The sequence below is a fragment of the Pristiophorus japonicus genome, chromosome 1 (genome assembly GCF_044704955.1).
Source record: "Pristiophorus japonicus isolate sPriJap1 chromosome 1, sPriJap1.hap1, whole genome shotgun sequence".
In the NCBI taxonomy this organism is placed as follows: domain Eukaryota; kingdom Metazoa; phylum Chordata; class Chondrichthyes; family Pristiophoridae; genus Pristiophorus; species Pristiophorus japonicus.
Window position 1 is genome coordinate 415,862,989 of NC_091977.1, and position 16,145 is coordinate 415,879,133.

The 16,145-nt window shown below is 45.9% G+C and overlaps 1 protein-coding gene across 1 annotated transcript in view; it reads right to left on the bottom strand.

Moving 5' to 3' along the window:
- LOC139267383 (lipoxygenase homology domain-containing protein 1-like) overlaps window positions 1-16,145 on the bottom strand; it is a 496,361-nt gene that overhangs the window by 246,079 nt on the left and 234,137 nt on the right. The window contains exon 18 of the mRNA XM_070885678.1: window positions 11,126-11,215. Coding sequence (XP_070741779.1) covers window positions 11,126-11,215 — 90 coding nt within the window. The remainder of the gene's footprint in view (window positions 1-11,125; window positions 11,216-16,145) is intronic.

Here is a 16,145-nt window from a genome sequence, read left to right on the forward strand (position 1 = left end):
GAAATATCTCCTTCAATGTCACCACTGCTCATGAACTGTCCTACACTTTAATCTATTTTCCCAGTGCACTTTAGCAAACTCTGCCTTCATACCTATGTAGTCTCCTTTATTTAAGCTGAGGGCACTGGTCTGAGATTCAACTTTCTCACCCTCCATAGAAACATAGAAACATAGAAAAAAGGTGCAATAGTAGGCCATTCGGCCCTTCGAGCCTGCACCACCATTCAATAAGATCATAGCTGATCATTCACCTCAGTACCACTTTCCTGCTTTCTCTCCATACCCCTTGATCCCTTTAGCCGTAACGGCCATATCCAACTCCCTCTTAAATATTTCCAACGAACTGGCATCAACAACTCTCTGCGGTAGAGAATTCCACAGGTTAACAACTCTCTGAGTGAAGAAGTTTCTCCTCATCTCAGTCTTAAATGGCTTATCCCTTATCCTTAGACTGTGACCGCTGGTTCTGGACTTCCCCAACATCGGGAACATTCTTCCTGCATCAAACCTGTCCAGTTCCATCAGAATTTTATATGTTTCTATGAGATCCCCTCTCATCCTTTGAAACTCCAGTGAATACAGGCCCAGTCGATCCTGTCTCTCCTCATATATCAATCCTGCCATCCCGGGAATCAGTCTGGTGAACCTTCGCTGCACTCCCTCAATAGCAAGAACATCCTTCCTCAGATTAGGAGACCAAAACTGAACACAATATTCCTGGTGAGGCCTCACCAAGGCCCTGTACAACTGCAGTGTGACCTCCCTGCTCCTAATACTCAAATCCCTAGCTATGAAGGCCAACATGCCATTTGCCTTCTTCACTGCCTGCTGTACCTACATGCCAACTTTCAATGATTGATGTACCAGGGCACCCAGGTCTCGTTGCACCTTCCCTTTTCCTAATCTGCCGCCATTCAGATAATATTCTGCCTTCATGTTTTTGCCACCAAAGTGGATAACCTCACATTTATCCGCATCTGCCATGCATTTGCCCACTCACCTAACCTGTCCAAGTCACCCTGCAGCCTCTTAACATCCTCCTCACAGCTCACACCGCCACCCAGCTTAGTGTCATCTGCAAACTTGGAGATATTACACCCAATTCCTTCATCTAAATCATTGATGTATATTGTAAATAGCTGGGGTCCCAGCACTGAGCCCTGCGGCACCCCAATGCTGGGACCTTATTAGTCAGGAAATTGTGTTAGGGAAATTGATGGGATTGAAGGGATTGAAGGTTGATTCCAGGGATGAGGGGGTTGACTTATGAGGAGAGGATGAGTAAGTTTGGCCTATACTCATTGAAATTCAGAAGAATACGAGGTGATCTTATCGAAACGTATAAGATTATGAGGGGGCTTGACAAGGTGGATACAGAGAGGATGTTTCCACTGATAGGGGAGACTAGAACTAGAGGGCATGATCTTAGAATAAGGGACCACCCATTTTAAACTGAGATGAGGAGAAATTTCTTCTCTCAGAGGGTTGTAAATCTGTGGAATTCACTGCCTCAGAGAGCTGTGGAATCTGGGATATTGAATAAATTTAATGCAGAAATAGAGAGTTTCTTAAACGATAAAGGGATAAGGAGTTATGGGGAGTGAGCAGGGAAGTCCATGATCGGATCAGCCATTGATAGAGTATTCAAACAGGCTCATTTAGACAGACTGTGAAAATTCACAGACCCCCAAGTCAAGGCTGCTACATGCAGTTCGGCATGTTGCATTAACTCATCAATCAACTTGACATTTTCGGACCTTGGGTAGTGAGCCAATAAGGTCAAAGAAGGCGAGTTCTTTTCTGTAAATTGATCCAGGTATAAAATACAGCCATTTTGACCATGTGTCTCAGTAAGACAAAGAAACTGGCAATCAGCCAGCAGTTTGTTGCTCTCTGCCAAGATTAAAAAGTTAAAACTACCATCGGAGTTCGTATTTCATTGGAAATTAAGAGATCTAACAGCCATGATCGTATTAAATGGCGGAGCAGGCTCGAGGGGCCTTATGGCCTACTCCTGCTCCTATTTCTTATGTTATGTTCTTATGTATACTGTTAAAGAAAACTATCCTGAATGCACTCTATAAACTCCTCCTCAAGGCTATCCTGGCCAATTTGATTTGTCCAATCAATATGAAGGTTAAAATCGCCCATGATTATTGCCATTCCTTTTTTACAAGCCTCCATTATTTCTTGATTTATACTCCGTCCAACAGCGTAGCTACTTTTAAGGGACCTATAGACTACGCCCACCAGTGACTTCTTCCCCTTATTATTCCTTCTCTCCACCTAAACTGATTCAACATCTTGCTCTTTTGAGCCAATATCGTTTCTCACTATTGCACTGATCTCATCCTTTACTAACAGAGTTACCCCACCCCCTTTTATTTTCTGTCTGCCATTCCGAATTGTCAAATACCCCTGAATTGTCACCTTGCAGCCACGTCTCTGTAATGGCTATCAGATCATATCCATTTGTAACTATTTGTGCCATCTATTTTGTTAAAAATGCTGTGTGCATTCAGCTACAGAGCTTTTAAATTTGTTTTTTTACCATTTTTTCCTGCTTTGACCCCACTTTCTGATACACTCTTATTTTTTACATTCTGTCTCTTCCTGTCACACTCTGTTAGTCATTTCCCCCATCGCTACCCTGCTCTATTGCCTTCTCCTTGCTCTTTGACTTTTAAGATTTTTGCTCACCTGAACTCTCCTCCCCACTAATTAGTTTAAAGTCCTCTCTACAGCCATAGTTATTCAATTCGCCAGGACCCTCGACCCAGCATGGTCTAAGTGGAGCCTGTCCCAACGGAACAGCTCCCTCTTACCCTCTTATGGACTTGTTTATTACTCAAGCTGCCTTGAGAAAGGAATTACGGTAGACTGGCTGGAACTTGCTGTACTGTTCTAGGATTGTTAGCACGAAAGATGAAGAAAAATAACAAAGGAAGAGATAAGACAGCTTCTTTATTGAATTGTGAGAAATGGGGAAAAAAAGAACCAACCTATTATACCCAGCAACAGACTCAGAAAGGAAAGGTATAAATCATGCAGGGCTGCATTGATTTTCAGGAGACCACAAGCAGATATCGAGGAAGACATCGAAGAACCGACCCCTTCAACTCTCCCAGAACAAGGGCCTAATCACCCTTGATGCTGAGTTGAGTTCCCCAGGGTAAGGTGTTATGATTTTGTTACCTGGAAAACTGTTGTGGCTGAATGTCAATAAAATTATACATCATCATCATAGGCGGTCCCTCGAAACGAGGGACCTGCTTCCACGCCAAAAAAAGGACAAGTTCACAGCTGTTTCAATGAAGGACCCAAACTACATCCTGAAGGGTGGAAGATGCCTGTGCATGGATTTTTTTAACGTGTGGTGGCCGTTGCACACCAGCCACCACACGGGCTTGACAGAGCTAGGTCTTGGTCCAGTGGCAAGGATTACCCAAGACAACTGGAGATCAGCTCTGCTGCACGGACCTAGTGCGCACACATACCCCAGTATGGACTCGTCCATACTGCCCCTGGACCCCTAGCCCTGAACTCACGCCTCGCCTGGGCCCCGATCACATCCCTCCACAGTCTCTCGCCGCTCCTTCGCCCCAACCTCGCCGCTCCTGCTGTATCAGCTTACGCTCTAATAACCAACCGGGACCTTGATGACATCACTCTTCACAGCCGTTGCCCCCTACAGCAGCTCACGGTGTACCTTGTAGTGGTATGCCTCCACGCTGCCCATGGCAGCTGCTCGCCGCTCCTTCAATGGCCCCGACTACCGCTGATGTTCCCTCGCAGGTCGGGGCCTCCACGCTGCCCATGGCCGTATCAGAAGGGTGGATGATAGACTGCTTACAACCATTCTAGAGTCTTGGTTGATTCTTGACCTGTTGTGCTCAAATAAGAGAAAACCCTACACACATGTGATACTGCTACCAAAGGGAGGGACACAGATTGCACTTTCACTTACACATACTTACAAGATGAGAACTAGAAACTGGGGCCCAAAACTCTATGAGCCCGACGGGCCAGAGTAACTGCTGGGTGTTCCCGCCTGTGACTTCTGGCGGTGACCCCATAGAGATATACAGAGTCAGAGGATGGTTAACTCATTAATTTTAATATTATAGGCAGGTACCAATGCCATTGGGAGAAAACTGGGATCTCTGATTCCCCTAGAGTTGAAAAATCTGTCTATCTCAGCCTTGAATATACTCAACGACTGAGCATCCACAGCCCTTTGGGGGTATAGAACTCCAAAGATTCACAAATCTCTGAGTAAAGAAATTCTTCCTCATCTCAGTTTTAATTGGCCAACCCCCTATCCTGAGACTGTGCACCCTAGTTCTAGACTCTCCAGCCAGGGAAAATAACCTCTCAGCATCTACCCTGTCAATCCCCTGCAGAATTGTATATGTTTCAATGAGATCATCTCTCATTCTTCTAAACTCCAGAGAGTACAGGCCCAATTTACTCAAACGTTCCTCATAGAAAACCCCCCAGATCCCAGGGATCAATCAAGCGAACCTATGTTACACTGCCTCTAAGGCACATATGTCTTTTCTCAAATAAGGAGACCAAAACTGCAAACAGTACTCCAGGTGTGGTCTCACCAAAGCCCTGTACAATTGTAGTAAGATTTCCAATGCCCTTTCAATAAAGGCCAACATGCCATTTGCTTTCCTAATTGATTGCTGTACTTTCATCCATATGTTTCCTGTACGAGGACATCTAAATCTCTATAAACACCAAAATGTAATAATTTCTTACTGTTTAAAAAATATTCTGTTTTTATATTCTTCCTCCCAAAGTGAATAACCTCACATTTCCCCACATTATACTCCATCTGCCACCTTATTGCCCACTCACTTAACCTGTCTATATCAGGTTAAGTGCAGGCTCTTTGTGTCCTCCTCACAGCTTACTTTCCCAATTAGCTTTGTACCATCAGCAAAATTGGATACATTACTATCGGTCCCTTAATCTATGTCATTAATATAGATTGTAAATATCTGAGACCCAAGCACTGATCCTTGTGGCTCCCCACTAGTTACAGCCTGCCAACCGTAAAATGACTTGTTTATCCCTACTCTGTTTTCTTTCTGTTAACCAATCCTCTATCCATACTGACATATTACCCCAACCCCATGAGCCTTTATCTTGCGTAACAACCTTTTATGTGGCACCTTATCGAATGCCTTTTGGAAATCCAAATATACTACATCCACAGGTTCCCCTTTATCTACCCTGCTAGTTACAACCTCAAAAAACTCTAATAAATGTGTTAAACACGATTTCCCTTTCATAAAACCATGTTGACTCTGCTTAATTATATGATGATTTTCTAAGTGCCCTGTTACCACTTCCTTAATAAGGATTCAAGCATTTTCACGACGACTGATGTCAGGCTAACTAGCCTGTAGTCCTGTGTTTTCTCTCTCCCTCCTTTCATGAATAGCGGAGTTACATTTGCTATCTTCCAATCCATTTTAGAATCTAGGGAACTTTGGAAGATCACAACCAATGCATCCACTATCTCTGTAGCCACCTCTTTTAGAACCCTTGGATGTAGGCCATCAGGTCCAGGGGATTTGTTAGCTTTTAGTCCCATTAGTTTCTCAAATAAAGTGAGGAACTTAAAGTATTAATTACTTTAAGTTCCTCAATCTTATTAGCCCCTTGGATCCCCACTATTTTTGGTATGCTTTTTGTGTCTTCTACTGTGAAGACAGATACAAAATATTTGCTAAAAAGTCTCTGCGCCATTTCCTTATTCCCAATTATTTCACCTGTCTCAGCCTCTAAGGGACCAACGCTTCCTTTTGCTACTCTCTTCCTTTTTACATACTTGTAGAAGCTCTAACAATCTGTTTTTTATATTTCTTGCCAGTTTACTCTCATACTATTTTCTCCCTTTTTATCATTTTTTTGTTCATCCTTTGCTGGTTTCTGAAGCTCTTCCAATCCTCAGGCTTCTTTTAATCTAATATGATCCTTAACTTCTTTCGTTAGCCACGGATGGATCACTTTGCCTGTGGAGTTTTTATTTCTCAATGAAATATATATTGCTGAGAATTTTGGAATATTTCTTTTTTTTTGCTAATCTAATTTCCCGATCTACCTTAGCCAATTCGCCCGTATACCTATGTAATTGGCTTTATTTAAGCTTAATACTCTCATTTCGGACTGAAGTATTTCACTCTCAAACTCAATGTGAAATTCTATCATACTGTGAGCAGTCTTCCGCAGAGGATCCTTTACTATGAGATAACAAGTTAACCCTGTTTCATTACACAATAATAGATCTAAAATAGCCTGTTCCCTGGTTGGTTTCATGATGTATTGTTCTAGGAAACTGTCTCAAATGCATTCCATGAATTCTTCCTCCAGACTACCTTTGCCAATTTGATTTGCCAGTCTATATGAAGATTAAAGTCCCCCTTGATTATTGGGAGAGAGTATGATGAATTAAGATGGAAGTTTAAATCACCGAGGATAAGCAGTTGTTCTGTGCAGAGTCTAAGATGGAAAGCAATGAAGCTACCTCGGTGAGAAAATGTTTATGGTACTTGGGTGGGCGGTAGAGAACATGGATTTTAAACAAAAGGTGAGAGGGGTGGAACAAGGTGAGATGCTCAAAGGAGGAGAAGTAAGTGCCAGAGGAGTAGGGAGACAGACCAAGATTTGAATTGGTGAAAAGAGCCGGACTGCCACCGCGATGGTCTGTGCGGGGCAAGTGGTAGAAGGTATAGCCAGGTGGAGAGGCTTCATTTAGGGGGAAGGTGTCATCACCCCTCAGCCAGGTTTTCGTCAAGGCCATAATGTTAATGCAATCGTCCAGTATAAGCTCATGGGTGCCAAAGGCCTTGTTCACAAGTGAACGGACATTCTGCATCTTTAGTATCCCAATTGCTTGCTCAATGGCACATCTCACCGTCATATGGCTTTGATTATAGTGGTCTTGGGCCTCCTTGCTTGGGCTCCTCATGAGTGTCATCAGCCATGTTTTAAGTGGATAGCCCTTGTCTCCAAGCAACCAGCTGGTAAGTCTGTTTGGAGGTGTGAAGAGCTCAGGAAGGGTGGACAGGTGCACGACGAATGTAGCATGGCAACTCCCCAGAATCTTGCACAGACCTGCATAATGATCTTTTTGTGGTTGCAGGCGAGTTGCACATTGATGGAGTACAAGCCGTTACATTTCACAAACACAACTGGTTGATCTGGGGGGGTGTCTTGATTGCTCTGCACTTGTGGAGAGCCTGCCAGGGCCACAAACCCCAGCACCCACTCATTCTGACTGGCTTCATCAGTGGCAAAGTGTACAGAATTAACTGCCTTAACAAACATGGTATTGGTCACCTTTGTAATGCATCTGTGGTCGGCCGACTGCGAAATCCTGCAAATGTCTCCTGCTGATCCCTGGAAGGTGCCCGAAGCGAAGAAGTTGGGGCTGCTGGTCACTTTGACAGCCATTGGTAAGGCATGGCCACCACGTCCACTTGGCAGTAGGTCTTGTTCCAGCAGGCTGTAAATGTCTGCCACGACCTGACATGATACACTGAACCTCCTGGGGCACTGGTGTTCAGACATGTCCTGAAGGCTGAACCTCTGCCTATATATCCTGTGTTGTGGGTATCGCCTCCTGCGAGCTGCACCTCTGTACTCATCCTCTCTCTCCGGTGGAGTGGCAGGTCTGTGAGGAGAAAGCTGCTGCTGCTCCTGGTGATGTTGCTGCTGGGGCTCACCAAGGTCCACATCTGAGGTCCAAGGTGAGCCAGTATAAACAGCACCCATGCTGATCTGATATATGACAGATGGAAAGTGGAGATCAGACACATAAACTTCCAAAGTACTGTGATTCACCTCCAAGGTAGTAGAAATCACCTTCAAAAGTAGTACAAATCACTGGCAAAGTACTGAAAGCAAAAGCCTTTCACTTAGGCAAGGAAGCTGGTGTGAGGTCTCAGTACTTATGGGATTTTATGCCTGTCTTTGTTCAGCCCCATCAATTGCCGCTGTGTTCTTACCTTGCTTTCACTGGCAAGGTCCATGAAGTCTGGGAAACCCGTGTAGCCAGTTAAAGTTAAAACACCTGTTAAAAAAGTTGTTGATTACTTCAACATATTTAAATTGGCGACCCTCCTCTTTCTCTCTCTCTCTCTCGGGGGTTACTCACACACAGCCGAACACGCTCCAGTTAAATGGGCAAATTGGTGGGTTTGAGCCAACTTCCCAACACACTGTAAATTTCAGCGCTTTTAACCACCCACCCGCTCCCAAACCTACTCACCCTTTGCAGTAAAATTTCCCCCCTCGACACGTCAATGGTGAAGAGAACTTATATTTTGTATTGCTCGTTGTATATCTACTGTGTACTGAGCATTTCCACCATTTTTTGTTTTATATAATACTTACTACTGACAGATTTCTTTTTTTTTGGTGTTTCCAGAATGTGATCTGAAAAGCTCTGCAAACTTGTACTTTTCAGAAGATTCTTCTTTTTCACTGCATTAGACATGAGATTCACCGTTAATTAGTTACTTGAAACAATTATTAATGTATAGCTAATAGTGATTAAAATGTCCTTTTTATTTTGTATGAAGGCAAATTAACCTGATGATCAGCCTTTGCCCACAAGTGCTTATACATCAGGGCAAAACCTGTGGGCCTTTGGTCAGTAAGTGCTGGGAATGGCCACCCGGTACCTCAGCTCCTGATCCCACTGCATTTTCTGGGGTCAAGAAGAGGTTCCCTCATTAAAATATCAATGCCAGACACCTGTGCTACTGCGGTACATCTCAGGCACCCGCCAATTGGTGAGAGGGGATAAGGGTGGCGAGAATCCTGGCACAGGCTTCTACATAGATTCTGCCCCATGAGCTCCCTAAAGGAACTGGAAAAAATAGGAAATGTTTCAAATCTTTAATTTTCCCAGGCCAGGACACAGGCCTAGATCACTAGGTGTGCCCCACTTGCAGTGGCTAGGAGCCTGGTGTGACTTATTTCAAAGACGAAAGTCCCTTCCTCTAGCTACAACCCCTCTCACACAGGTAACCATGTTTGGGATGGAAGAGGCTCTGTGGAAAATGGCAAGGAAGGCTGGGACGCAGATGAGCCAAGTCCTAGCTTAATTTTGGCACTTCTGCAATCGTGCCAGAAGAGCCTCAGATTTGCAGCTCCCAGTTCTTATTAACATTAGATCATAGCTATTAATAAACAGAGAAAATCCATATTCTCATTGTTTCCACTTCATTTGCATTCAATGCTACTTATGCTTATTACGTACATCAGCCACTCCACAGTGCATGCATTCAGCCAACCAACAGGTTGCAGATGCCTCATTGGCAAAGGTAAGCAAGTTCAGAAATTCTGAAATGTCCTGCTCGCAGCAGCATGGCAGAGCTATTCCGTTCTACTAAGGGGTTGGCTTTGATGTGATAGATGGCAGGCATTTGGCCTTTTGTGTCCTTTATATTAATCCAATTCATTACATCAACAAGAAAGGATACCATTCTATTAAGTGGCCAATCAAATAGGACCCTGCATTTCAATGCTTACTATGCTGGCAGATACCACAATACTTTTATCTTAAGGCAGGCTACTGAACCTGCACTGTTTCATCCAGACAGACAAGGGTGTTGGAAGCAACTTGGTGACAAAGCATGCCTACTGCTCTCATGGCTGATGACACCTCTGTGAATGCTCCGAAACCTGCAGAGCACTGCTACAGTGGTGCCCATGCAACCACCAGAGTCATCATTGAGCACTCTATCGAAATGCTCAAGAGCAGATTCGGCCACCTGGATGGTTTTGATGGGTCTGTGCTATGCATTACAGCTAGGATCTCCTGAATATTGCTTATGTGTTGCATACTGCAACATTTTATCCTACAAAGAGACCTGGATGTAGGGAATGCATCGGAGGGGGGAGAACCAGGTCCACAGGAGCCACACTCAGACCAGCATCAACAGGAAAAGGAGGCCAACATCCATGTCTTGCCGTCTGCAAGAGCTGTGCCTAACCAGATTAATAGGGACGCCTTCTCCAACAATTAGCATTCTCCCATTGCCAAAAGCATGCTACAAACATATACAGAATTCCTTTCAGCTGTGTCCAAATAGAACAGATTGCCTGATCTGCTGAGTGTATCCAGCATTTTCTGCTTTTATTTCAGAACACTATGTTGTTCACTCCACAAATCAGACAGCTTAGTCTCATGCTCATACATCCGAAAGAGTTCAAAAACTAGAAAGGGACATTCATATCAACCACACCAACTTCATATGCAACATAATGTTTATTTTCACCCTATCCTGTCATTACAGTCCCTTCTGTTTCCTATCCCGTTAGTGTCACTGCATGACGTCCCGAGTCCTACTCTAGTGGATTCTTCTAGATGCTACCTAAAGGTCTGGGTCATGGGAGGTGACTGGCTGCAAACTATGATAATGAGACCCTTGGCACTGAGGAGGCCATCGTCTCATGGTATTTGAGTCCATCTGCTGCTACCAGCTGTCTCAGATTCATTGCAAAATTTTGCAAGGTATAAAATGGCCAGGAATTAGGCAAAAATAAAAACAGGCACAGACTGGGCAAAATGGAGGAGCTTGCACTATAAAAATTCCGCATAGCTATACCACGTCGGCATGGCCTAACCAAAGATCCTTAAAGGGGCCGCTGGAAGCCGCTCAAGAAACGGCAACAAAACTTTTTTAAGTTATATTTTTGTGGAGCTAGAAGGAACAATTCTACAAAAGATACCACAGGCGCAGCTAGCCCAGACTCACCCACTTGGCTTCACCTTCCCTGATCCCAGGACCTACCATGTGTGCTGGCCTGGTATTAGAGCCAGACCGAATTTATCAAGCTTTGTATCAAAATGCATGTTTGGCACCCAAAGCTCACTGGTTCCATTAAAAAGAGGACCAATGCCAATTTGGCTCGGGCCTCAGGCCGGCATGCAGAACAATTGGATTTCCAAGCTGGCACCCGTTTTGGCATAAGGGGTGTGTCTGAGGTTCGGATTTCTCACTCTACACGTCAATAGTGAAGAGAATTTACATTTTGTATTGCTAAATCTACTGTGTACTGAGCATTTCCACCATTTTCTGTTTAATGTAATACTTACTATTGACAGATTTCTTTTTTTTTGGTGTTTCCTGAATGTGATCTGAAAGGCTCTGCAAACATATACTTTCCTGAAGATTCTTCTTTTTCACTACAATAGACATGAGATGCAACATTAATTAGTTACTTGAAACAATTATTAATGTGTAGCTCCAAAGCTATACTGTAATAATGATTAAAATGTCCTTTTCAATCTGTATGAGTCATAGAGTTATTATGGCACAGAAGGAGGCCATTCGGCCCATCGAGTCCATGCCGGCTCTCTGTAGAGCAATCCAGTCAGTTCCATTCCCCCCGCTCTATCCCCCTAGCCCTGCAAGTTTATTTCCCTCAAGTGCCTATCCAATTTCTTTTTGAAATCATTGATCGTCTCCGCTTCCACCACCCTCGTAGGCAGCGAGTTCCAGGTCATTACCACTCGCTGCTTAAAAAAGTTCATCCTCACATTCCCCTGTATCTCTTGCCCAAAACCTTAAATCTATGTCCCCTAGTCCTTGTACCATCAGCTAATGGGAACAGCCTTTCTCTGTCTACCTTATCTAAACCAGTCATAATCTTGTACACCTCTATCAAATCTCCTCAACCTCCTTTGCTCCAAGGAGAACAATCCCAGCTTCTCCAACGTAACCTTATAGCTATATATACAATAACTGGCGACGAGGTCACGAACTACAGGCACAACATGTCGAATCTTAGCAACTTTCAACAATTCACTGATAGGGAAGATTGGGACGCCTTCGTGGAAAGGCTGGAACACCTTCATAGCCAACGACCTGGATGGGGACACACCAGCCACAGTGCCGAATAAGCGCAGGGCCATCCTGCTTAGTTGTTGTGGGCCCACTATCCATGGCCTCGTCAGGGACTTGGTAGCCCCAGCGAAGAGCTATGGGGAACTTGTAACCTTAATACAGGAGCAACTAAAACCCAAAGAAAGCATCCTCACAGCCAGGCACCGGTTCTACACTCACCAGTGACCCGAAGGCCAAAAAATTGCTAAGTATGCTGCAGATTTAAGAAGATTGGCTACACCGTGTGATTTTGGCGACCACCTTAATGAAGCACTAAGGGACATATTTTTTATCGAATCAGCTACGAGGGCCGCCTCCACAAACTGCTCTCTGCGGACATCACAGTCACCCTGCAAAAGGCAATTAAAATGAGCCAAGCCTACATGATTTCAAACGAATGATGCCTCACACTCAGGACTCTAAACTGATGAGTGTAGTGAACTGAATGGCGACTTCTAAAGGCAGAAATGCTGCCCCGAGTCCCGCAACCCTGAGTCCGCCACATGGGGTCAACCGGCTAGCCCCGTGGAAACCACAGGGCACACCTGTGCCGCTACAAAGACTTTACCTGCAAAGGCTGCAAAGCAAAAGGGCACCTTCAGAGAATGTGCAGAAAAAGCTTTACTCACCGTGTCGCTGAAGTGTTGGCTGATCACCTGGGCTCTGACATAGATGAAGACGAAGCTGCTCAACCCCTGGAAGAAGAGTATGGAATTTATACCTGCTCCACCGAAAGTTCCCCGTGGAAGATGGAAGTAGGTATCAATCTCAGTTTCGATGGAGATCGACACAGGGGTGAGCCAGTCTTTGATGAGTCAGACGACCTTTGAAAAACTTTGGATCAATCCCGCCAAACGACCAAAACTGTCTCCTGTCCAGGCGAAGCTGCTCACCTATACCAAAGGCAAAATCCCAGTTGTTGGCAGCGTGGACGTCCAGGTCTCCCAGGGCGGCGTGATGAACAAACTCCCCCTGTGGATCGTTGCCAGCGATGATCCAACGCTGCTGGGAAGAAGTTGGATGAAGCAGGTCCAAGTCGGTCGAAGTGATGATGGCCTCCGGGCTCCAGCAGATCCTTCGCTGCATCTAGAAATCCTACCGTCCAGCGCCACTGCGCAGCAACGACTTCACAACACCATGGCGAGATCACCAAAACCAAACGTCCAGACTTCACCTTCCGGGCTGTGGCAGAACTCCAAGGGAAGGATATCGTCGAAAAAAGTGGATTCCCGATGTCTGTGGCTGAACCTGAGCAGGAAAAGTTCACCACAGCCTACCTGGAGAAGAGCGAGAAGATGGCGGCCGCTCCACGAGGCGAAGAACTTAAAATCAAAATGGCCGCAACCAGACCACGAGGGGCAGCGTTGGAGGAGCAACACGTGACACCGAGCGGTGAACCGGATTGGAAGGCCCCCTTAAAGGAGACCGATAACCCAAAGAATTTAAAGGGACAGTTTCACTCTAAAGATGACAAGGACTTAAAAGTTAAAAATGCAGTTAGCGAATACAGGTATGATAATGGAATGTTGAATTGTGATGCCGGAGTAACTGATAAGAAAAATGAAATGAATGCTTGTGTAAGTAATGTTAAGAACAAGTTTGTAATGCTTAATGATGATGATAGAAATTTTAAAATGACAAACGTAACCATGTATGGAGAGACCGAGATGCAAGAAAGTGATGTGAATGCTGTAAGTAACAATGTAAACAGAGATAACAGTGTAGACTCGACTATGTATGGTCGGAGCCAATTTGTCATGTATACAGGAAGTAGGCTGTTAAAGGACACCGGGTTCTATAGGGACAATATAAATGCCAGAGGAATTCCCCCTGTGGGAGACCCCCAGGTCCAGCAGGCTACCTGACCATGTAGCCTGGACTTCTGAGACAAATGTGATGTCCCAGGAAGGGCTCACACACACCCAGTGGGAGCAGACCCACTGCAGGGACAGCGGTCAATGGGCAGCACAGCCACCACCACTGGCAACCTGCCCCAGATCGGCCCTACACCCCCTGGCCACCAGGGCCAGCATTAGGAGCGAGAGGCCAGTACCCTCCAGCTTTCCTGGTGGATCCTGGGGTGACCAGACTTTCATCACAAATGGAGAACAAGGAGCCCACACAGTCCCGTGGCCCTGCTCACCACCACACACTTACCCACTCGACAGAGTATGTACCCTTACCAACTGCTGCACTGGCTCCCCCACTGAGGGATCCCACAACAGTGACACCCACATAGTCTGTGTGTGAGGGGGGGGGGGGAAATGTACGAGGCCAGCCTTAAGCACAGGGATCACACCTGGCACCCACACAACCCTCACCACAACCTCCCACAGCCCACCATTGATCACTTCCCCAGGTCATGGCAATAAGGACTTGAAAAATGCTTAGGGGGGAGTGCTGTTATGTATGCATGCTTATAATGTTATGATGTACTGTAACACTGAATGTACCTTCACCTTTACACACCTTACCTGTACATCAGAGGTTGCTGCTGCTGGAGACCTAATGGTCATCTGTGCACTGCAGGTAACCCAGTATAAAAGGGAGCTCACCTCTTGGTGTCCTCACTCTAGGAGCTGCAATAAAGGACTACAGTCTTCACAGTTTAAGTGCCATACCCCTGCCTCGTGGAGTCATTAACAGAGTGCCTACATACACAATAGCCACCACCCTTGTTTCATCGATGGGCTTGTCTGAGTCCTCTGCAGCAGAACACACGTGAAAACTTGTCCCCCAGAGAGATGGCACCAGAGATTGCCTTTGTCATTGACCATGCTGCAGCCCGCTAGCCCCCAGTGCATCACTCAGTGCAGGCCCCTCTGTTAAATCTAATTGTCCCGACCATGTACTCCCAGTATCTGAGCTGGCGCGTGCAAGCGTAGGAAATAGTGACGCGATGCTGGCAGCACTGTCCCCCTCTTCCTCGTCTTCATCGGACATGCCGCCAATGTCTGCACTCGGCTCAAGGGTCTTATCCTGATGATGGCTTCCACTCGTCTTAAGGGAGTCCTCCTGACTCTTGCTCGCAGTTGCCTCAAAGGTCTCGTCCTGACTCTGGCTCACACTCACCTCAAGGGTCTCGGTCTCGCTCTGGCTCACACACGGTGTCTCATCTGCAATCATAAGTTTCACAAAGGGTCCCATCAGGGTGAGGTAGGGTATTGCACCATGCAGCAAGCAACAGTAGGTGCCTGGACTTTCAGGCAGAGATGGCATTAAAGGAAGGCCTTCATGTAGCCATGCTGCCCCCAGCGGGATCCACACGACAGGTGGCCACAGGGAAGGCAACATGTGGTCCCACTAGCTGCTGTACCCTCAGCTGCTGGATATTGGCCTCGCCCCCACCAGTCCTCTATTGCTGCAAACGATTGTGGGAGACCTTGGCCTGCAAATCAAAGAAGGGTTGCTCAGTAGCAGTGTCATGAGGCCTTGGCAATTAATGCAAATGTGGCTCCATTACATGAAAGGGAGCCTCCATTGCAAATGTGCACACATACATACATGCCTCAGCAATCAAATGGTGCTTCACTGACTATATAGTGAAGGTGGGAAATAAGAGGTGAAGGAGAGGCTCGCAAATGGAAGGTGAGGAGTTGAGGAAACGTACTCACTTTCATCAGTCGAATGATGTTGTTCAGCCTTTGCGGCATTGGGTGGCAGTGCAGCCATAAATGGAGGTCCCCAACACCTCCACAACGATCTCTCTCCAGGCATTCACAAAGACGGTCCGAGTGGGTCTGCCTGTGTCTGGATAGAGAACGCGTCTCCTTCCCTCCACAGCTTGGACCAGGGTCTCAAGTTCCACATCAGAGAAGTGGCTGGCCCTCCTTTAACCTCTTGCATTAGCCATTCCTTCACAAGCAACAGAGACAAACTCAGTGCTCAGGGCCTAGCTGCAAAACCTGACCTTTAAGAAGGCCAGGGAGCAGCTGCCTCCTTATCAGTAAATGGCCATTAGCTGAATTTAACGGTCTAATCAGCCACTCCGCTCCCACACCGCTGTAAACAGCCCATTCGCGCCACCAATACCTGTCCGCTCCTTTTTTTCAGCAAAATTGCTGAATTTTCCTCTAATGGCTGCTGCATCCATTGCGGTGGTAATGCACGGAAAAAAGCGATAGGTGCGCCTCATTTCGGGCAATTTTGGCCCCCTAGGTTTTTGGACACAGCCGTAGATATTTTGGTGGAGGAAGTTGGGGAAAAGTGGGACATTCTCTTCTCCTTGGA